This window comes from Candoia aspera, chromosome 2, assembly GCF_035149785.1.
Source record: "Candoia aspera isolate rCanAsp1 chromosome 2, rCanAsp1.hap2, whole genome shotgun sequence".
In the NCBI taxonomy this organism is placed as follows: Eukaryota; Metazoa; Chordata; class Lepidosauria; order Squamata; family Boidae; genus Candoia; species Candoia aspera.
Genome location: NC_086154.1, coordinates 57,981,558 through 58,003,587, shown reverse-complemented (window position 1 = coordinate 58,003,587; position 22,030 = coordinate 57,981,558). Strand labels below are relative to the sequence as shown.

Genomic DNA, 22,030 nt, shown 5'->3' with positions numbered 1-22,030 from the left:
ATGAAGAACTCTGCTGATATAAAAGAAACTGTTTTGTTTTTTGCTCCTGAAGCTGTTGCTGTGGGGGATACAGAAAACATGACGGGGACACAAAATTGGCTCAAACCTGTGCAGGAAGGCAGATATAAGTAGGCTTTCATCCTTGAGTGATATTAGCAATACAGTCCTTAATTCCTCATCCTTTAACAAAAAGTTCTTCACTTATACTTTGGAAAAAAAAGCATCTCATTGGCCATTAACCATTCGTATGCCATTAAATGCTTAAAGTGTGATATATTCATTGGCAGCTAAATGCAGTAACACCAAGAAACAAAGACAGATTGCTTTGTACTACAGAAATGTTCCAGATGTAGTAAGGTAACATGTACCTGCTAGGAATACTCTGTACAGTATTGTATTAGGTAACCTGATTGGAGACCAAGTGATAAATATTTAGCATCCCCTGCACCCCAAGACCACTCATCCAGTTGAAATGGGTTTACTCGATTATGTATCCTGAACCTTCTGTGAATAATGATGTGGTTTCTACATTGCCATCTTGTAAATACAGCTAGAAACCAATGCTTTAATCTTTCATTTCTTGATCAAAATGCAAGAATGTAATGTTTAGAGAAGATACACAAATAAAGTTTCTAAACCACTTCTAGACTGCCTTTAAAGAACAAAATGTCCAAAGGAATATGTTTCATTTTCAATAGATTTTCTACTTCTTGTTGGGTTTTAAATTATCCAATAACTGTGGAGGTGGTTTATTCTGAAGTGTAAGAGGGATCATCTGTCGAATGTTGCCAGCTAGATGGAAGATATTTGTTCATGAACAGCTTTCATGTATTTGGGAAACAAGTTTAGCCACCAAATCATGTGAGCAAAGCCTGATCACATGGATCTTTGCCACGGAATTTCCCACCTGGCTGTTTTCTAAGCTGAGCAGCTTCTGCTCTCAGATGCGTGGGTTCCATGTAGCTAGATGATCAGCTAAAGGGCAGCCGAGTAATGTGATAATCACTGCAATAAACTCTGATCTAGTTTACTACAGCTTGTTAAAAACTTGGTCATATAGTAAACACTTAGTTCAATAGGAGACAGCAAACGCTGATTTGCAAATAGGTAGTATTTTGAAAATATATAGTAATGCTGAGGTAGCAAAAGCTAGGTTTGTCTAAGTATTTTACATTGTGCACTCAGTTTCAATGAAATAAAAAGATTTGTTGGTAGCAGAATTCCAAACACTAATATACCAGCAAAGGGTTCTGTATCCAGCTGGATGGAACAACTCTTGGTCTTGTCTAAATGTTATTGATGCTAGTTAAAGGTAAAGGTAAAGGTTTCCCTTGACGTAAAGTCCAGTCGTGTCCGACTCTAGGGGGCGGTGCTCATCTCCGTTTCAAAGCCTTGGAGCCGGCGTTGTCCATAGGACACTTCCGGGTCATGTGGCCAGCATGACTCACGGAATGCCGTTACCTTCCCGCCGAAGCGGTACCAATTAATCTACTCACATTTGCATGTTTTCGAACTGCTTGGTGTGCAGAAGCTGGGACGAGCAACGGGAGCTCACCCCGCCGCGCGGTTTCGAACCGCCGACCTTCTGATCGACAGCTCAGCGGTTTAACCCACAGCGCCACCGCGTCCCTGCATTGATGCTAGTTAGCCTGATGGAAATTCAGGGAGACTTAGGACCCAGCAAATCTTTGAGGGTTTTCCACGTTTGGGAGGTTTGATTAAGGAAGAGTCCAATGTGGAGTCAGTGGGAGAGGGAATCAAATATAAATTTCCTCCTTTTAATTTAAGTGGGATTTGATCAAGCCTATGGTTCCCCAGGATCATAAAATTACTCTGTATACATATTTAAGAAAGGGTTCCAGAGGGCCAGCCATTTTAGTTTGCTGCAAAACAAGGACAGAATTTTGTAGTAACTTAAAAACTAAGTTATGGTTAACTTATGGAATACTAAATTTACTGTAGTCATTAAGATGCCATAGGACTTATTTAAAAATGGATTGGTATTCTAATTCACCCATTCTACTAGAAGAAACAGCAATATTTAGCTCAGATGAATCATATTGGGTGACCTTCACATAAGTCATTATCATATATCGTAAGTCATGATGATATATGATCAAAACCTATTTTGTTCAACTTATCCAAACGAACAGATGAACTTGGTGATGATGCTCCAATAGTGGGCTACATTTTGCAATGCAGCAAATTGGCAACAGTTGCCTGCATAGGGCTTTCTTGTCTTTGTTCTCTGGGATTAGAGGAGTTAATCGGAGTGACAGTGACTTCTGGCTTGATACAGTTAGAAAGGTCACAAACCTGAGGCTCCATTGTTTTCCAGTCAATGGTGAAATAATACGTAAAATGCTTGCAGCTTCCATTCTGCACAATGCATTCCCCCATGAAATTATCAATCAGCAAGAAAAAGCCATTACAAAAGGTGAGCAAGGTCAAGGTTACATTAGTTTCAGCACATCTAGCCTATTTTTCAGACTCTTCTTCCAATAACAGGCGCTAATACTGAAATGGTCAGGTGTTAAGAAAATGCATATCCTGCCTGAACTTGATGGAAATTAGATTCTCAGTTCCAACTTCATTAGATGTGGACCCTATAACTGAAGAAAGGAAACTTGGAGCTCTCAGTTCACGCTAGGATAAGTTAACATACAATGACAAGCTGCTTTTTCATGTTGGGAAACCAGGAGTACATAGCTAATGCAAACTTGAGATCACTGATCTGAAGCTTTTGTGTTAGGAGTTTTCAGATATGGTAGGAGAAAATCATCTGGTATATGGATTTAGGCTTGATGCTCCAAGGTCACATGGCAGAGTCTAACAAACATTCTTAAAGAAAATGTTTTATTTTGGAATGATACATAAAACGTAAGCTGCACTGCATTAGCTTCAGAAACTAGAGCAAATCCATGGGGAAAAGAGTTACAATGTTATCACAGTATTGCTTCCATATGAAACCAGCCTTTCCTCCCAATGTCATGTCTGATTCTCTTACTACGATGTCTCTATGTTCATGAAGTCTGAAGGAGAGGAAAGCTCCCCATGTGCATGAAGAACCCCATGTGAGCAAGCGCCTTGCCCTATCACAGTTCCTGCTTGCGTGGAATCCTTTGAGTCAACAGCTATACAGGCAAAAACAAAATAAAGCCCCCAGTCTACAGACATACACTATGTACTTCTAGATGCCTGAAAGAGAATAACATCACATGCCTGAAAGTTGGGTGGGGGGGAAGCAGCCCCCCTGTGAGACAAACTCATTTTTAACATCTGACAAGGGTACAATTTCAAAAGATGTGGATCTATAATCAAACTTAGGCAACAGAAGATTGAGAAATTAAGGTGGCATCTTGATGACATCCAGTAAGACTGAATAGAGTTTTGTGTTAAGGAGCCCTGTGTCCTACCATGATAGCTCCTGTTTTAATGCCTGGTCCATTCACAACTGATCAAAGGGATTCTTCACACTCCTAAAGACTGTGTCCTGGTGAGTTTATATGAAAATATAGCTTTGGGTACAAGAATCATGTCTGCAATATACTCAAGACAAAACATACACTATTTCATCTGTGCTTTCACAAAGGCTCAGTGTAGACAATACTATTAACCTTCACTATATTCATTCTGTATAATGATATGCTGATTTAACCTTAATGGAGAAAAAAAATCTCCTTAGTAGATTTTGGATTTCTTTCTTACCCCCTCCCCCTGGAATTCTAATGATACGTGTGGTATCTAGCTCCCATTGGATTGTACCCTATATTAATATTATTATAATTTGCTTTCTCAGAAAAAAAAAGAATGTTCTTGATTACCTAAATCACAAGCCTTTAAAGCAGATTACAGCAAAGAGGCAGAGGTCTATCCAGACCTCTATTCATACAGAAGTTAGGACTGTTGAAATAATCTGTCAAAATATTGCTAAAGGTCATTTCTTGTTTAAACTGGCAATACCATTTTTGTACAATTTCATGGCTGCTCCAATATAATAGTATTTGTTTAAATATACAGACCCATTATCACTTTTATTGCTGTATTGTGCCTTCACGGCCATTACTGTTATATTACTATCCTCTAAATGTACAGGCATTTAAATGTATTTTCCTTATTACTGTAGCTCTTATGAAAATCAATTAAAATAATTAAAAAACAAAGTTCTGTTATCAAAAATTAATTGTGATAGTTTCAAGCAGCTGTTTTCCTGGTCTAATTAAGGACAACAAGCATCCCTCACTGGTCTCTCAGTAACTTCCATCAGGCCTTTGATATCAACAGCTCGGACAGAGACACTCCATTCAGGTGGTCCACAGATTCCTTCTTAATAAAAACAGCTAAATGTCTGTTGCATCACTAAGTGCTTCGGATTCTGATTAACACAGTGTGAATGTCCATGACATTTGTGCCTGTCAGGCCTGTCATCAAAAGGTGATGTCCATTTTGGAACTTGGTGAAAAATGTGTATGAATCATTATTGCACAACAGGTTTTCCACATCAAAGCCTTCCTGCTCAGCCTCCTCCACCAGATCCTGGCTGCAGAAGGCCCCAGCAGCCTCTGTTGGCCCATCTTGTCCATCAGTTCCACCACTCAAAAACATGACTTCGTATTTATTAAGAAAGCTTCCCTCTACAGTGGATTTCACTCTGTGCAGCTCCAAGGCCACTCGCAGAGCCAGTTCCTGGTTCCTCCCACCTGTCCCACTTCCTTGAAGATGCACAGTGGTTTCTCCACCTGCCAGAAGACAAATGGGGTTTTCCGCATGGGGTTCTTTCAGAGTTGTTAGAGTGTCTGTAAGGTTCAAGACTGGAATCTCCAGCTGTCCTGCAAAGCTTGCGAGCATTTCTTTCACAGTGTCTTTTAAAGGTCTATTCCCAGCATCTTTCATAAGGCTCAAGCAAACAAACTGAATCAATAGACTATAGAGATGGGCAACAGCGCTGACCTCCCCACACACAGCATCACTCAAAAGTATAGTCAGGTAACCCAACTTTTCTGCCTGGCATTTGGCTTCCTCTAAAGCTAGTCTGTTGGATCCAATCACAACATTGTAGACATGGGAATAGTCTTGCTGAGTGTTATGCTTTGTGACAGAGCTAGAGAGGACTGTCAACACAGACTTTGGCAAGTTATTCAATATATCATACTTGCCCAGTATCTGAAAACAGTCCTGCATGCTGTGAGAACTGGCAACAGTTGGGCCACTTGCTATAATGTCCAGTGGATCCCCAATGACATCAGAGAGGATGAGGCTCAATACCTAAGAGAGAGAAGCAACAGATAAATATTGTTCACGTTGTGTAGGAACTTGGTCATATTTTCAGCTATGCCTACCCTGATTTTTTTTAAAATTGAATTTTAATATGCCTATAATATTTGAAATAAGCTTTTTCCAGGATGATTATCTCTTATATAAAGAATGACTTTCCACCACTCCTTATAAAACAATGATCCACTAGTTTGGGTTGTTACAAAATGGATTTTGTCAGACACTTTTTCAGATAAAACTGTAGACCAGATCTCATCATTCCATCTGTCCTTTGAAATATTATCCAGATACTTCCATTGTTTAGCAACAACTAAGTTGGCTGCTATAAGCACAAACGTCCTAAGTTTTTTACTTTGCAATTTCTTATTCTGGCCATCAAATATGCATAGCAACCTTAGCTTTGGGGAGAACTGAATCTTTGAGTTTCAGTTGCTACTGAGCACAAGTTCATCTTCATATGTTATACTCACTTTGGGTCTGCAAGATCAGATGATCACTTGAATAGGGAAAAAAGAAGCCAAAGGTCAAATACCATGTGGAATATTTTTATGTTCTCTAATACTACCTTGAGAGCACATTTGGTGCAGTGGTTAAGGCACCAGGCTAGAAACTGGGAGACTGTGAGTTCTAGTCCTGCTTTAGGCACAAAGCCAGCTGGGTGACCTTGGGCCAGTTGTTCTCTCTCAGCCCTGGAAGGTAAGCAAAGGCAAGCCACTTCTGAAAAACCTTGCCAAGAGAACTGTAGGGACTGTCCAGGCAGTCACCAGGAGTCAAAAACTGACTTGAAGGTACCAAAAACCCCCACCTACCTTAGAAACTATAGATTCCAATTGGAGGCATTTTAGAAACTCAGCTATAAATCACAGAAGCTGCAATCCTAACCAACCTTTTTCACAAATAACCTCTGCTGAACCCTTTATCAGATTTACTTCTGAAAAACAGACTTAAAATTATAACATTTAATAAATTAATGAGGCCTTATAAAAACTGCAAGTAGCAAGTAACAATTTATTAAAAAGGCAGTTCCCAACAGGATGTTACTTCTATTAAGGTACCTTCTGTAAAGGGTGTAAGAATGAAGAAAGCCATTCTTCTCCGTAAGCAAATTTAACCAAAAGATTCATGGACTAAAATAAAATAATTACGTCAATGTTGTAAGAAGTTTTAGTTGGTTAATTGTACTACTTGGAATCATGCACTAAATAACATATACATTTGAGTCTGCACTGAAGGGGAAAAGGAGAAATCCTATATATGTGAAATGAAGCTCAGAGTTCTTGGACAGAAAAGACAGCTTCATTCACATTTCCTGCCTGCTGAAAAAATGGGAATGAATGATGTGGCTAATCTATGTCTTCATATATTACATGTCTCATGCTGTAAAAAAAGGAACTCAGTGTATTACTAACAAATAGAACTGTGTTTGACATATAAAGTATGAATCATTCCTCAATTTCTTTCCTACTACTCTGACGGAATTACTTATTGTCCTTCACATTTATGAGAAATAGATCATATTCCATAGTTCCTACATTTATGGTGTCCTTAATTGTTAAAAGTACATGCAATGTATGCAAAACAGAATAACTTTTAAAAAGTTAAATCCTTCAACCCAAATTATTTACAAATTGTGTAAAACAAAGATTAAGTAACAAGGAATGTTTTTTTTACTTAATTCATATTATTCATTACTGCTGAATAATCAGGATTTTTGATGAAATGCTTTGGGATTTTTAGCACAGAATTTTAGCTCCCCTGCTCAATTAATCTATTCACTTCAAAGACTGGAATTTATCACTTTATTTTTGAAAAAAACCCTGAGCCCATATGGTCATGCAAAGGAAAGTAAAATTATGCAAGAACTTCTGGAAAGGGCTTTGGATGAAAGTTAATGTACCAAAACAGGGATCTTCCTGTGTTGCAATTATTTTTTACAGATAGATCATTGTTGTTGCATAATTCACTCTGGGTGTTTTAATTTGCATTTACTGTATTACTCTGTACACACATTCCTCAGTTCAATTTAGAGCTAAAAGATTTCTTCAAGAACACTAAAAATACATTAAGAATCAATGACAACTATTTCCCTACATTCCTTAGATATTTTTGATTGCTTAAAATGTTTAAGCATTACTGCAACAGAGCTGGCTGATATAAAGTCACTGACACCGATGAGGATTAAAATTATCCTGATCTTCTGCACCAAAATTTATTCCTCTTTCAACCACACTGAACCTAGAAAACTACAATGGGCATTCCTTTTAAAACCAACAGTTATTGGGTAAAGACAACTTTTAATAAGCTTACCTGGGCAGGATGAGCCACCTGTGCCAGCCCCCCACCTTTTAACAAGGAGAGCGCCTTTCGAATGGTATTCAACTCTTGGATGGTGGCTCCTTTTGAAGCCAGTAACCTGGTGATGGTCCCCTTCTCTTCGAGGGTGACAGGAGGGATAGGTGCAGGTAAAAGGGCAGACCCACCTCCTAAAACACAGAAGTGTACATTTTTATGCAACAAGGCTCCTTTCTTGCAAAGGCTAGCCTCCATCAGCAAGCCAGCAGACACCAAAAAGAGCCATATGAAGGCCAGCATTTTCCTCTTTGCCTCTTCCCATCCTTTGCAATGGAAGTAATTTTCTCCTCCATTTTTTCAGATGATTGTACAGTTTAGCAGAATGACAACTGGAGATACTTTTCTATCAAGTGCTTACTAGAGAGATTCACATACAAACGCCCTCTAACAGGACAAGTTTTTTTTCCTCCAATGTATATTAAAAATAGAGAGCCAGTTTGGCGCAGTGGTTAAGGCACCAGACTAGAAACCAGGAGACCAGGAGTTCTAGTCCTGCCTTGGGCCCAAAGCCACCTGGGAAGGAGTTAATAGCAAACCACTTCCGAAATCTTGCCAAGAAAACTGCAGGGCCTAGTCCAGGCAGTCGCCAGAAGTCAACACTGACTCAAAGGCACCTTGAGTCATATATGTGCCACCTTGCTCTTTAGGCTGTGTTAATATATTACAAAAATCACTTTTGCAAGTGGGATATGGAAAATCTGGAAATGATGATGTGGTGGTAGCAATATAGGCAAAGGAAAGTCAACCACCTATCATTATGACATATAATAGGGGTCAATCACTTCCTAAACACTCCTCCCCTCCCAAAATCTACAAGATTCAGAAAAAGTGCCTGTGAACTCACATGATTGCAACCTGTCTCTCCTAGTCATTAAAGCTGCCCCACTTTTTTGTGTAAGCCTGAAAAAAAGATGATGAAACTTCAAGGAATCCCCAGATTGAAATTAACATGACTTTTCAAGCAGTGGCACTTTTTTCACACAAAGAAGGGTGAATGTGAATGAACAGCTAAGAAGTATTGTGCTTGCACAAAGTCCAACACACTTCTTCAGAATTATTTTCAGAACACACAGCTCTAAGAATTAGACTCCTGATAATCTAGTGAATTGATAGTTTCACCCCAAAATCCATTCACGTTTCACTACTTATCTAAAGAAAGCCACAGAGTAGCAGGGTGGACACGCATGTGCAGACAAGCACACATTTTACAGTGTTTGCTATTGCTGCATAAAAAGCAGCTCTAAACACAGTGCCAGTTTAAGCAAAATATATAAGTGAACTGCAACTAAAAGCTTCGGCCAAGTGTCAGGGGTAGATGGATTATAGGGAGACAATCCAGTAAAGAAAAATATCTCAAGCACCAGACAGACAGCCTAAGCAATGGATGCACAATCGCAGCTGACAGAATGCCCATGGAAAGAAAAGATCAAGAGAGTTGTGGAAGGTCTTGAGGCCAACTCTATTCCAGTCTTAGTTCAAAAGTTGCTATGAAATGCAAAATATGCTGAGGTTTGAGACACAATATCTTGCAAAATACAATCCCGGGAAAACAATTAAATACGGATGTTTTAATCAGCCGTTAGAAATTCACTTGCAGCAACATTAGCCAGAAAGGGATTTCTTCTCACAGGGGAGCAGTAGTTTCCAAAAAAACAAAGACAACAGGCTGTGGAATATATTAAGGACCTCTCTTCAAAGCAGAATTGACTGAATAAGTATAAGTAGACCTTCCCTCAAACAGCAGTATCACATTAATCACCAACTTCTCTTCCTGGGACAGCAGAGTGTTTATATCTCATTAAGTTCAGAGTTGTCATTGCCGGCGGGCCTTTACTCGGACTGTAGGGGACGGGGGAACAGCTTGGACTATTGCAACACTGGGATAGGAATGATGTAAACATGCTGTAATTTGTGTTTGCATGCATGATTAGTAAATATGTAGAGACTACCTTCTCCACCCTAGATTCAATAACAATTACTCTTGTTCATATGTCAGAAACAGATCCTATATGTTTGCTTGTGTTCTGATATTACAGATAAGCTTCCATTCATACAGCATGGGGATGTTAACAACTTCTTTAGTAGAGTAAGACAAACTACATGTACCCTTGACCCTTGCCTTTTCTGTCTGTTTAAGGCAGCCAGGGAAGATCCCGTCAAATTGACGGTCAATCCTTCATTGAACATCCAGCCTTAGGAGAGCTGGTGAAAAAGCCCTTTCTAGGTCCCATCCTGTTGGATAATTTCCAGTCTGCTATTCTTGTACAAGGTTGTTAAGCACAGTATGGGACCTCAGGTGCAGGAGTTCCAGGATGAAACAGATTTGTTGTTGTTTATTCGTTTAGTCGCTTCCGACTCTTTGTGACTTCATGGACCAGCCCACGCCAGAGCTTCCTGTCGGTCGTCAACACCCCCAGCTCCCCCAGGGACGAGTCCGTCACCTCTAGAATATCATCCATCCATCTTGCCCTTGGTCGGCCCCTCTTCCTTTTGCCTTCCACTCTCCCTAGCATCAGCACCTTCTCCAGGGTGTCCTGTCTTCTCATTATATGGCCAAAGTATTTCAGTTTTGCCTTTAATATCATTCCCTCAAGTCTGGCTCTATTTCCTGGAGGATGGACTGGTTTGATCTTCTTGCAGTCCAAGGCACTTTCAGAATTTTCCTCCAACACCACAGTTCAAAAGCATCTATCTTCCTTCTCTCAGCCTTCCTTATGGTCCAGCTCTCGCAGCCATATGTTACTACGGGGAACACCATTGCTTTAACTATGCGGGCCTGTGTTGTCAGTGTGATGTCTCTGCTCTTAACTATTTTATCAAGATTTGTCATTGCTCTTCTCCCAAGGATTAAACGTCTTCTGATTTCCTGACTGCAGTCAGCATCGGCAGTAATCTTCGCACCTAGGAATACAAAGTCTTTCACTGCTTCTACATTTTCTCCCTCTATTTGCCAGTTATCAATCAAGCTGGTTGCCATAATCTTGGTATTTTTGAGGTTTAGCTGCAAGGCAGCTTTTGAACTTTCTTCTTTCACCTTCATCATAAGGCTCCTCAGTTCCTCTTTGCTTTCAGCCATCAAAGTGGTATCATCTGCATATCTGAGATTGTTAATGTTTCTTCCAGCGATTTAAACCCCAGCCTTGGATTCCTTAAGCCCAGCATGTCGCATGATGTGTTCTGCGTACAAGTTGAATAGGTAGGGTGAGAGTATACAGCCCTGCCGTACTCCTTTCCCAATCTTAAACCAGTCCGTTGTTCCGTGGTCTGTTCTTACTGTTGCTACTTGGTCGTTATACAGATTCTTCAGGAGGCATACAAGATGATTTGGTATCCCCATACCGCTAAGAACTTGCCACAATTTGTTATGGTCCACACAGTCAAAGGCTTTAGAATAGTCAATAAAACAGAAATAGATGTTTTTCTGAAACTCCCTGGCTTTTTCCATTATCCAGCGGATATTGGCAATTTGGTCTCTAGTTCCTCTGCCTTTTCTAAACCCAGCTTGTACATATGGCAATTCTCGCTCCATGAATTGCTGAAGTCTACCTTGCAGGATCTTGAGAATTACCTTACTGGCATGTGAAATGAGTGCCACTGTTTGATAGTTTGAACATTCTTTAGTGTTCCTCTTTTTTGGTATGGGGATCTAAGTTGATTTTTTCCAATCTGATGGCCATTCCTGTGTTTTCCAAATTTGCTGGCATATAGCATGCATTACCTTGACAGCATCATCTCGCAAGGTTTTGAACAGTTCAGCTGGGATGCCGTCGTCTCCTGCTGCCTTATTAGCAATGCTTCTTAAGGCCCATTCAACCTCACTCTTCAGGATGTCTGGCTCTAGCTCACTGACCACACCGTCAAAGCTATCCCTAATATTGTTATCCTTCCTATACAGGGCTTCTGTATATTCTTGCCACCTTTTCTTGATCTCTTCTTCTTAGGTCCTTGCCATCTTTGTTTTTGATCATACCCATTTTGGCCTGGAATTTACCTCCGATGTTTCTAATTTTCTGGAAGAGGTCTCTTGTCCTTCCTATTCTATTGTCTTCTTCCACTTCCGCACACTGCTTGTTTAAAAATAATTCCTTATCTCTTCTAGCTAACCTCTGGAATTTTGCATTTAATTGGGCATATCTCCCCCTATCGCTGTTGCCTTTTGCTTTCCTTCTTTCTTGGGCTACTTCTAGTGTCTCAGCAGACAGCCATTTTGCCTTCTTGGGTTTCTCTTTCTTTGGGATGTATTTTCTTGCCGCCTCCTGAACAACGTTGCGAATTTCTGTCCATAGTTCTTCTGGGACCCTATCTACTAAGTCCAGTCCCTTAAATCAATTCTTCACCTCCACTGCATATTCCTTAGGAATATTAGTGAGCTCATATCTAGCTGATCTGTGGATCTTCCCTAATCTCTTTAGTCTGATCCTAAATTGTGCAATAAGAAGTTCGTGATCTGAACTACAGTCAGCGCCAGGTCTTGTTTTTACCGACTGTATAGATGTCCGCCACCTTTGGCTGCAAAGGATGTAGTCAATCTGATTTCGGTGTTGTCCATGTGGTGAAGTCCATGTATAAAGCCGTCTCTTAGGTTGTTGGAAGAGAGTGTTTGTTATGCAGAGTGAATTGTCTTGGCAAAATTCTATCAGCCTATGTCCTGCTTCATTTTGTTCTCCCAGGCCATACTTACCTGTAATTCCAGGTGTCATTTGACTGCCCACCTTAGCATTCCAGTCTCCCATGATGAAAATAGCATCTCTTTTAGGCGTGTTGTCCAGTAGGTGCTGCATATCCTCATAGAACTGCTCTACTTCAGCTTCTTCAGCATCTGTGGTTGGGGCGTATATTTGGATTGCTGTGATGTTAGATGGCTTGCCCTGAATTCGAATTGAGATCATTCTATCATTTTTTGGATTGTATCCAAGCACTGCTTTAGCCACTTTACTATTAATTATGAAGGCTACTCCATTTCTTCTGTGGTCCTCTTGTCCACAGTAGTAGATCTGGTGGTCATGTGATGTGAAGTGGCCCATTCCAGTCCATTTCAGTTCACTGACGCCCAAAATGTCTATCTTGAATCTTGACATCTCACCAATAACCATATCCAATTTGCCCTGGCTCATAGATCTTACATTCCAGGTTCCAATGGTGTGTTGATCCTTAGAACATCGGATTCGCCGTTCACCACCAGCACCGTCGGCCGCTAGCCGTCCTTTCGGCTTTGAGCTAGCTGCGTCATCATGGCTGGGGCTAGTTGAACTCATCCTCTGTTCCTCCCCAGTAGCATTTTGACCATCTTCCGACCTGGGGGTCTCATCTTCCGATGGTATACCGACATATCTCTGGTTGTACTGACCCATTGAGTTTTCACGGCAAGAATACTGGGGTGGGTTGCCATTACCTTCCCCAGGGATTGCATTTAGTCTGACCTCTCTGTCATGACCTTCCCGTCTTGGGTGGCCCTTCACAGTTTAGCTCATGGCATCATTGAGGTGCTCAAGCTCCAGCACCACGACAAGGTAACGATCCTTTGCTGAAGATGAAACAGGTTACCTAGACTCATTTCAACTGGGCTTCAGGACTGGGTCTGAGGCTGAAAAAGCTTTGGTTGCCCTGGTAAATAATCCACACTGAAATCTAGACAAGGGGAGTATGTCCCTGTCTGTTCTGCTGGACCTCTCAGTGGCATGTAGCTCCACTTCTGTTTTTTATCTACTACAAGGGAAGCTGTCGGTTCTGATTTGGTGTGAAGTAACATCAATGAGATAGGTAAGGTTTAATAATGTTGGAGGAAAATTCTGAGAGTGCCTTGGACTGCAAGAAGATCAAACCAGTCCATACTCCAGGAAATAAAGCAAGACTGCTTACTTGAGGGAACGATATTAAAGGCAAAACTGAAATACTTTGGCCACATTATGAGAAGACAGGACACCCTGGAGAAGGTGCTGATGCTAGGGAGAGTGGAAGGCAAAAGGAAGAGGGGCCGACCAAGGGCAAGATGGATGGATGATATTCCAGAGGTGACGGACTCGTCTCTGGGGGAGATGGGGGTGTTGACAACTGACAGGAAGCTCTGGCGTGGGCTGGTCCATGAAGTCACGAAGAGTCAGAAGTGACTAAACGAATAAACAACAACAAGGTTTAATAAATTGAAATTTAATCCAGCCAAGGCAAAGGTATTCCACGTCAGAAAGTAGAGAGACATGGGAATAGATCCTAAATGATCATTTATGCAAGTTAAGCAAGTTATGCAGTCTAGGACTTCTTCTGGGTTTAGCTTTGTATCTGGAGGCTCAAGTCCTGGCTTTAGCTAACTGTGTCAGTCTTGGCAACAGTGACATACTTAGATTGGGTTACTGCAATGTGTTCTACTTGAAGGCACCGTAGAAGCGTCCTCAGAAATTGAAACTAGCCTAGAATGCAATAGCTAGAATGTTGCGGGATGTCTGCAGGCATGGCTGTACCCCAGTCCTGTAAGGGCTGCCAAAAGTTACCTCTTTGTTTTGGGATACAATTCAAAGTACCAATTGAAGAGAATATTTGTAGCTCAGGGTTGAACTGTGGAGTCCCTGGTACTCTCTGAGCCTTGTTTTCTTGCAGACATTTCACTGCCCAACTAGGCAACATCTTCATCCTCACACTGAAGATGTTGCCTAGTCTGGCAATGAAACATCTGCAAGAAAACAACAAGGTTCAGAGAGCACCAGGGACTCCACAATTCAAAGTGCTGGGAATAACTTTGAAAGCATTAAAGGCTTAGGGTCCAAGATACCTTAGGGATTGCCTTCTCAATGGTTGCCCTCAGACTATGGAACCCCTCTTCTTAGGAGTCTAGGCTCTTACCCTGTTGGATAATGTTTTGCCAACAGGTCAAGCCTTTCTATTTCAGGAAAGCATTCAAAGCACAGTTCAATTTTAGAAGACATTATTTCTATTAGATGTTTTTGTACTTTGAGCTTTGACAAAGTTTAAATCTTGTACCTATTTCAGGTGTTTTAAGTCGCCCTGAGTAATGCATATGCATTAAAGGATAGGATGACAATGTGTATACACATATAAAAATAAAATCAGTATCAATACAGATTAATTGCTGCTTAATTGCTGCCTCCCAAATCTGGAATTCCTTCTTCATGCAGTCTATATTTTTACATTTATAAAATGCAAAACCTAGAAAAAGTTGATTGCAGCCAGTGGTGGAGGATGAGTGAGGAGAATGCATGAATGTATTTTTAAAAGATCTGCCTGAAAGTTCCCACATAGTCGATACTGCCACTGAATAAAGAACATGCTACCCAAGCTTGCAGAATTATGCCAATTTAAGCGGAAAGGCATTGTGAGTGAAACACAAGCAAGTTGACCCTTGCTCTAGACTTCTTTTGTCTCAGCCTCATCCCTGATCCAAGCATGTCCATACTGTGAATCAGTTTTGCATGACACTTATCTGACAATTGGGTAAATAGGAAATGCTTCCAGAAATGATGCCCGGGCCCCACAGGATCCTACACTTTTATGCCCTACAGTGACACAAACGGTATGTTCAGCTGCCCAATAATCCATGAATGTTTTAATATTCTTATTGCTTTTATATACAGAAAAAAATGAAATAAGAAAAAACACATAGAAAAAGGAAGCAAAACATATCATGGTACATATTAAACCAATGTTTAAGTTCATCTTTACATCTTGTCCACACAGACTAATATTGATCAGTCTTTCCATTACATCAAGAGAGACAGAGTTCATAAACAGAAAGTAAACACATATATCAGTAACCTCCAATAAATCTGGGGTTACACCTTCTGAAGAATAATCTCTTTTGTTGCCTCTCATGCTTGCTAAATCCATAATACTTCATACAGAGATTAGTTCCAATTTGCAGGGTGGTGGTGGTATATAATTCAGAAGGACATTCACATCTTTAAATTGTACTGAAGTTTGTAACACCACATTAACAAACTTAAGAGTATAAAACTGTAACAGGGTAATGGTAGATCAAGTCTATATTATACAAGTAAGTGTTCCTTAACCCATTTTACACATGCAACATGAGATTGACACCCAAACATTTTAAAATATTATTTGGGATGTTTAGCACATGTAAAAAAAATATTTTATTAAATTAATCTCATATTAAAATCATAAGAAACATACTTACTATTCTTTAAAACCTTAACCATTCATTTTTTATGAGATATTTCAATTCTTTGTTCAATTCTTTGCTCAATTCATCTTGCAAATAACTAATAGCCACCTTAGTGAAACTCTTCAATTGTTTATTTAGAAAAAACAGTAGAATTAGAATCATTCCAAAAACATGCCAATACTGGTAATGATTTGGGAATCTAGAGATACTGCAAATGCATTTGGACCAAATGTGAAATCAACAAATGCTTTAATTGGCTACATTGTCATTTTGCAATTTAGGCAATCCAAATTAGGCAATCTAAATTCTTCTTGCAGTAACTCAAATAGTTTAAACATCTGATTGGCAACAACCTGATTTCAAGTATTAATACTTCCTATTTGCAATTTTCAAACTGAGATTATCAGAATTTAAGTTTACCATGTGAATAAGGGTCAAAATTAGCTTTCCATCCCAATACCTTCCAAACGTATTTTGCAGCCATTAAGGTTGGAAATACAATGGAGCTATACTAAAATCAAGCCCCTGCGTTAGGGTCAAAGTAGTTGCATAAGACAGTGGTTTTTCTTCATTTGTTCCCTTGCATTCCATAGAGGAACTGAGCTTAAAATACCAGCCTAATTATAAATCTGAAAGTCTGGAAAATAACACATACACACCCTTCATCTCATGATTACTGAAATTTAGATTAATAATAATAATAATAATTTATTAAATTTATATGCCGCCCAACCCCCAGCGACTCTGAGCAGTAAATATAGGGGGGTTGTCCTTCACTTTAAAAAAATCTTAATATCTTATCAATCTGCTTAAAATAACTTAAAAGTTATTAGCATAGAAATATAACTACATAAGTATTTTAATCTTGAAATATTATTAATTTTTATGACCCTTCTCTTTCCTCATAACCTGTGGGGCTTTTCACCATCTATTTACACTGATTTTTATCAGAAATTTTAAAAATGATATATTTACAACTGCAAATGAAGAAAGTTTCCTTAGACTAACTATTCCCAAATAATTAATCATTATAAATAATAATAAATAATTGATAAATTATATAACAATAATATGTAATTCATTGTTATATAAAATAATACAGTAATTACTATTTATTAAATAAATCTTTTAAAGCATTCAAACAACAACAGAAATCCCAATGATTACAAATTTCCATAAAAACATTAGCGCCTACAAGAAATAAATCAAACTTATATCAATTAACTGAACAACCTGATAAATGATCAAACTGTTGCATTATCAATAAAAATGGCATATAGAAAATACATATTTATTAATAAGACATATCACTGATACTTAAGTTTGGGTTCAGTTCCAGCCACTATTGTATCCCAAATATCCTCCATTTTTCTAATACATCTTGAAATCAAAAAAATATAAAAGGGGATAAGCTTTACAAGTTTCACAAGATATATTGATTGAGGAAGACATAATTCCATCTGTAATAATCACCCCCAAATAACTAGCATATCACATATTAATCCATATTTAGGCAGGAGCTCTTTCAAAAATTTCCATTGCCTCACATCAAAGGCTTCTTCCACATTCAACCAAACCATCAATGCCAATTTCAGTTTTCCAGAATGTATATCCATAATATAAATCAGTAATCTAATATTATCAGATGCTTGGTGACCTTTTATAAAACAAGATTTGCAGGATAGATAATCAAAACTAATACTGCCTATCATTTATAGGCTAGGATTGCTATCAACATTTTGGCATCAACATTGAAAAGGGAAATCAGATGATCAATTGCACAGTTTCAGTTAACATAAGCCTGGGTGAAGGAGGTTGGGGGGAAAAACGGCATTGTTGAACCTCCGACGGGAGAGGGCAAAGAGCTCGATACGTCTTGTACCACCCAATGGAATATCCATTCAGGCTGGGAACCTTTCCTCTTTCCATAGATCTAGTGGTATCTATTATTTCTTAGATAAAGGTACAACTAAATAGGAAGCCTGATCATGAGTAACCTTTAGAAGAGATATATTATGAAAAATATATTTCAGAAATTTCTTTCTGTTATGTCTGGTTTAGTATTACACCACTGAAACTAAATGTTTTTTTAAGTTGGTTTACTGAGTCAGAATGATTATATATTTTACCCTCGGCATCTTTAATATTGGAGATAATATCATACTGTGCAATTACTAGCTGCTTTCAGTATCTTTGGTTTATGTAATGCAATGAATATTCTGTTTCAAGTTCATAAAGGGAATTAAGTTCCTGTTTAAAAGCTTTTTAATATTCTGATGTAGGCTGCCTTGCATCTATGCTCAAGAGTTCCTTAACTTTATTAAAGGATATACTTACAAGTAAAGTTTTTTCTTCTTGTAAAGAGACATTCTGCAAACGTTTGGGTGCCTGGACTGCCTTTAGGGCATATCTGTGTGGTCATACTATTGCTTATGCTTCAGGGAAAAAGAAATAGTTAACAGTTAAGCAGGAGAATGGAGGAAAGAACCATTCATACAATAACTGCTCCAACATAACTGAGACCAAGGGCACCAAAATGCAATGAATGCTATGAATTATACCTCCAAAAGTTGACCATTCAGAATTTCCTATTCAGTTCTTCCTAGCCCATTCAGACCATACAGATTAACCAACTCTTTGGCACACTAGACTCATTCCATGCTCCATCACAGCTTACTGCATTTCTCAATATTAGGCCTGGCACTGCCCTGGCATATTCTGATTCAGGACTGCCACCTGCTGGACAAAAAAAAAGTCTTGCTGTTTTGTTGCAGTTTTCTAGGCAGCACTGGTTTCATAAGACAGGAAAGCTCAGTAGAAGAACAGAACCTCTTTTACAGATTAGTTACAAAATGAGAGCCAGAGCACACAAACTTCTTATTTTTCAGTAAAGCTGAGTCCAAGAGAAAAAGAGACAAAATGTCAGCGAGGCGTTGAACAGACACAGAACGCATCTATGCAAACCAGAGACTGCGGAGAACTGACTAATATGAAACAACGCTGATTTCAGCAAGCTACATAAAACGTTTATGCAGAACTAATAGTACTGCATTTCCTTCCATCACAGCAGATCCTACCTTTCCCTGTGGCAGAACATCAGCAAAAGCTAAGAGCAGGTGACAGAGAAGACTAACAGGGCCAGCAGGGACATCATTTCCAAAGCAAGCTGACAGAGGAAAGCAGCAAGGATGCTTCAAGGGCCAGTCATCATCACACAGAGCAAAGTCACACTAGAAACCACCCTGGGTCATATTCTCACCCTGTCTGATTTTCTCCTTTTAACAGCACACAACTCGACCTAGTTTGCCACATGCAGGTGTAGAATGGGCAAAAATATAACAAGCTTAGAAAATGGGAAAGAACAATAAAAAAGCAACTGGAGGTGACAAAAACCTCTCTGTTCTTTTAGGCTCTCAAGCATTACCTGAAATCAGCACCAGGAGAAGGTCTTCTGCTGTTAGACTCTTGGCTAAATCCAAGATGGCTCTGGCCGCCTCCAAAGCTTCTTTATCAGGAAGGTTGTACTGGGCTCCTTCCATGACTTGGATTCGGCTCTGTGGCTTCAACAACATTTCCCTACAGCATTTTTTTTCCAAAAAAGAGTAAGTTATTAGCTCAGCTTTGTGCTGTTGAGACCCATATCCCATGAAAGACCATGGAATGTTTAAAACTTCTTAAAACAGAAAACCAGCAAGGATAATTAGAGAAGTGATAATGAAAGAAAAACAAAATAATATTGTTCACCTAAAATTCTGGCCAAGGAGCAGTTCAAAAAATATGTTAAGTTGGTTTCTGTTTTTCCCATGGGGTACTCCTCTTTTGATATTAAGTAAAAATAGGGAGTATCTCCATAAAACTGTTCAAGTAGCTGGTACTTTTGGTACAGAAGTAGGAAAGCATGTCACAACTGAGATTTAAGTTATACCAAACCACGAAGGACTCAAGAAAGGATTCCTGAAGGTGGTTCCCACGCCAGGTTTTGTATGTCATCACCATAAAATATAGCCTTCCTCCTTACCTCATTCCCACATGTTGCAGAGTTTCTTGGATGCCTCGAGGAACACTGATTATTCCCTGAGTGAGGTAGTCTCCAAGGATGTCCTCAGCCACTGCTGCCATGCCCAGAACAGCCTTCCCGAAGCCAACCAGGTACAGATTTCTCCTCAGGTCAAAAGGACGACCGTGCAGCAAAAGTCTGGGGCATCCCCCTGATTCTAGCACCAAGGCCCTTTTCAGCATGGGTCCCGGCAGGACTGTACCAACAGCACTGCGGAAGAAATGTAGCCCGTGGTCCTTGAGGGTCATTTTGGTAGAGGATATCTCACTGGTGAAACTAGAATGGGGCCACCGACAGGTTTTGCCAGTGATTGGCAAGTTCTTGAAGACAGAAGCCATGCCCGAATTCACCTGGAATAAGCAATGATTAATATCCTGAAATAAGTGGATAAGTTAGTGATTAAGGATATGTGGTGAGTTGCTTTCCACTCCCAGAATACATGTCTTACAGAAACTTTGCCTGCCATGAGCTTTGTCTCTTCCCTCACCCTCCTGTCTTTCTGTTCTCCTGGGAAAGTCCAGAGGTCTTTTTATACACCCAATTTGGTAGATCAAATGGGGAGGTTAATAATTTGCCAACAAGAGTTGCTTGAAAATTATCTATCTTGCATTTAGGGAATGGAACAAACTAGAAGCTTTGAGTTAAGCAACATAAACTCGAAAAAAGAACATATACCAGATTGTCTTCTCCTCCTCCCCCAAAGACGTAGAATATAAACTGAATGATTGAAAAACAATAAAACTTCAAGTGTGGATATTTTGTGAAATTAAAATGACAAAATAAGAAGCCCCAAAGAGTGCAAAGGAAAGAGCACGCTAGGGCTAATTTGCTTGGCTTGTGTAAATATAAGAGAATAAGGGAGAGAATGAATTTCATTCTCCGCCTGTGGGTTTACCTCACCAGCAAGGATTTTCTATGGAGTTATACCCTGGTGTCAATAAGAGCAGCAGATAGCTCAGAAAGTCACAACTCAAGAGTGAGGGATCATATTGATGATGATGAAAAAATGAATGTTCTTATTTCCCCTTACACACTAAAACATGAAAGGAAAATCTCCAGCCCTTAAGGAACAGCCTAATGATTAAGGAAGAAATTCAGCCTCTTGATCCACTACCAGATCACCGGCTCTCAGAGGTAGTGTTTGGGGAAGGCCGCAACACACCAATTCTACCTGGTCCCTGGGACATTACTGCCCCCAGCAGATAAAGTTTTCTATCCCTGCTTAAAAAGATGCAGGTCATCTTCTGTTCTCTCCACTTCCCTGAATGGCAGGAGAAAGTCTGAAGATAGCTTTACAGCACCATTTCCTCTTGAGGAGGGAATCAGACATTTTGGGTTGCTGTGATAATTGTTCATAAATACACAATTCTAATGACTGCACAGAGGGCAGACACTGTCTGCCATTCAGCAACCCTAGCACCCAAAGACAACCAGCCAGTTTCATGTGATGTATGTCAGGAAATGGTGCAGAAAAAGATTAGAAACTGCTAGTAAGAATTACCGTTATGAACAGTTAAGTAAATTAACTGCTGTATATAACATACAGTAGAAAGTGTGTGTGTGATTGGAAGACACAAAGAGACACACACAACTTTGCAAAGACTCAGGAGTCTTACTAGGACCCCTGGGGAGCCAGGGAGAGGGATCAAAACACCATGGAAATTCAGGATGTCTTAAACTCAGAACTCATGTGGAGGCCTGTTTAGAAATATGGATTCCGAATGCCACAAGGCTTGAATGAAAAGTAATGTCTCCAATGTTCTAAGTTGCCAACAGATAGCAGAACCGATGAGCTACAAGTTCTGACATGTTCTTTAGCATCTGTTCTTTCACTTCAGTTGACAGGAAGTTGCTGTGAGAAAATACTGTGTTTCTATTATTTGTGAAATGTAAGCTTTGAGTGAGTATTCATCAATGAGCATTAAGCAATGTGCTGTGATTAGATTTTTGACTGCCAAAGGAGTCCCTCCAGTTGAAATTCACCACCAAATGCAGGTTGTTTATATAATAACTCTGCTGACGTAAGTACCGTACATCATTGGATCAAAAATTGTGAAGTTGGCGAACCAGGAAGAGCTGATTTGTGTGATCAAGAGTGAAGTGGACAACCTGTGATAGGAACTGATGGGTTTCAGATGAGAAAGCTCGATGAACTGAGTAAAGACAATCAGCAGATCACTCCGAGAAATTGCTGTGAAGCTTGGTATTTCCCA

The 22,030-nt window shown here is 39.6% G+C and overlaps 1 protein-coding gene across 1 annotated transcript; it reads right to left on the bottom strand.

Annotated features, from left to right (window-relative positions):
- Positions 1-1,639: 1,639 nt before the first annotated feature.
- On the bottom strand, positions 1,640-20,517 carry GLYCTK (glycerate kinase). The gene is made up of 4 exons (XM_063291914.1): positions 19,779-20,517; positions 19,185-19,336; positions 7,582-7,757; positions 1,640-5,265 (listed from the first exon to the last, which is right to left on the bottom strand). The coding sequence occupies exons 1-4, from the start codon at positions 20,153-20,155 to the stop codon at positions 4,360-4,362; spliced, it is 1,611 nt and encodes a 536-aa protein (XP_063147984.1). The 5' UTR covers positions 20,156-20,517; the 3' UTR covers positions 1,640-4,359.
- Between the last annotated feature and the right edge of the window lie 1,513 nt (positions 20,518-22,030).

Bases quoted from the DNA above. Each gene is read 5' to 3' on its own strand.
- GLYCTK (XM_063291914.1), bottom strand. From the start codon at position 20,155: ATGGCTTCTGTCTTCAAGAACTTGCCAATCACTGGCAAAACCTGTCGG. The intron at 19,337-19,778 runs GTAAGGAGGAAG...AAAATGCTGTAG, and splicing joins CTGCAACATGTGGGAATGAG to GGAAATGTTGTTGAAGCCAC. The intron at 7,758-19,184 runs GTAATGCTTGAG...TCTGTGTTTTAG, and splicing joins TCTCCTGGTGCTGATTTCAG to GAGGTGGGTCTGCCCTTTTA.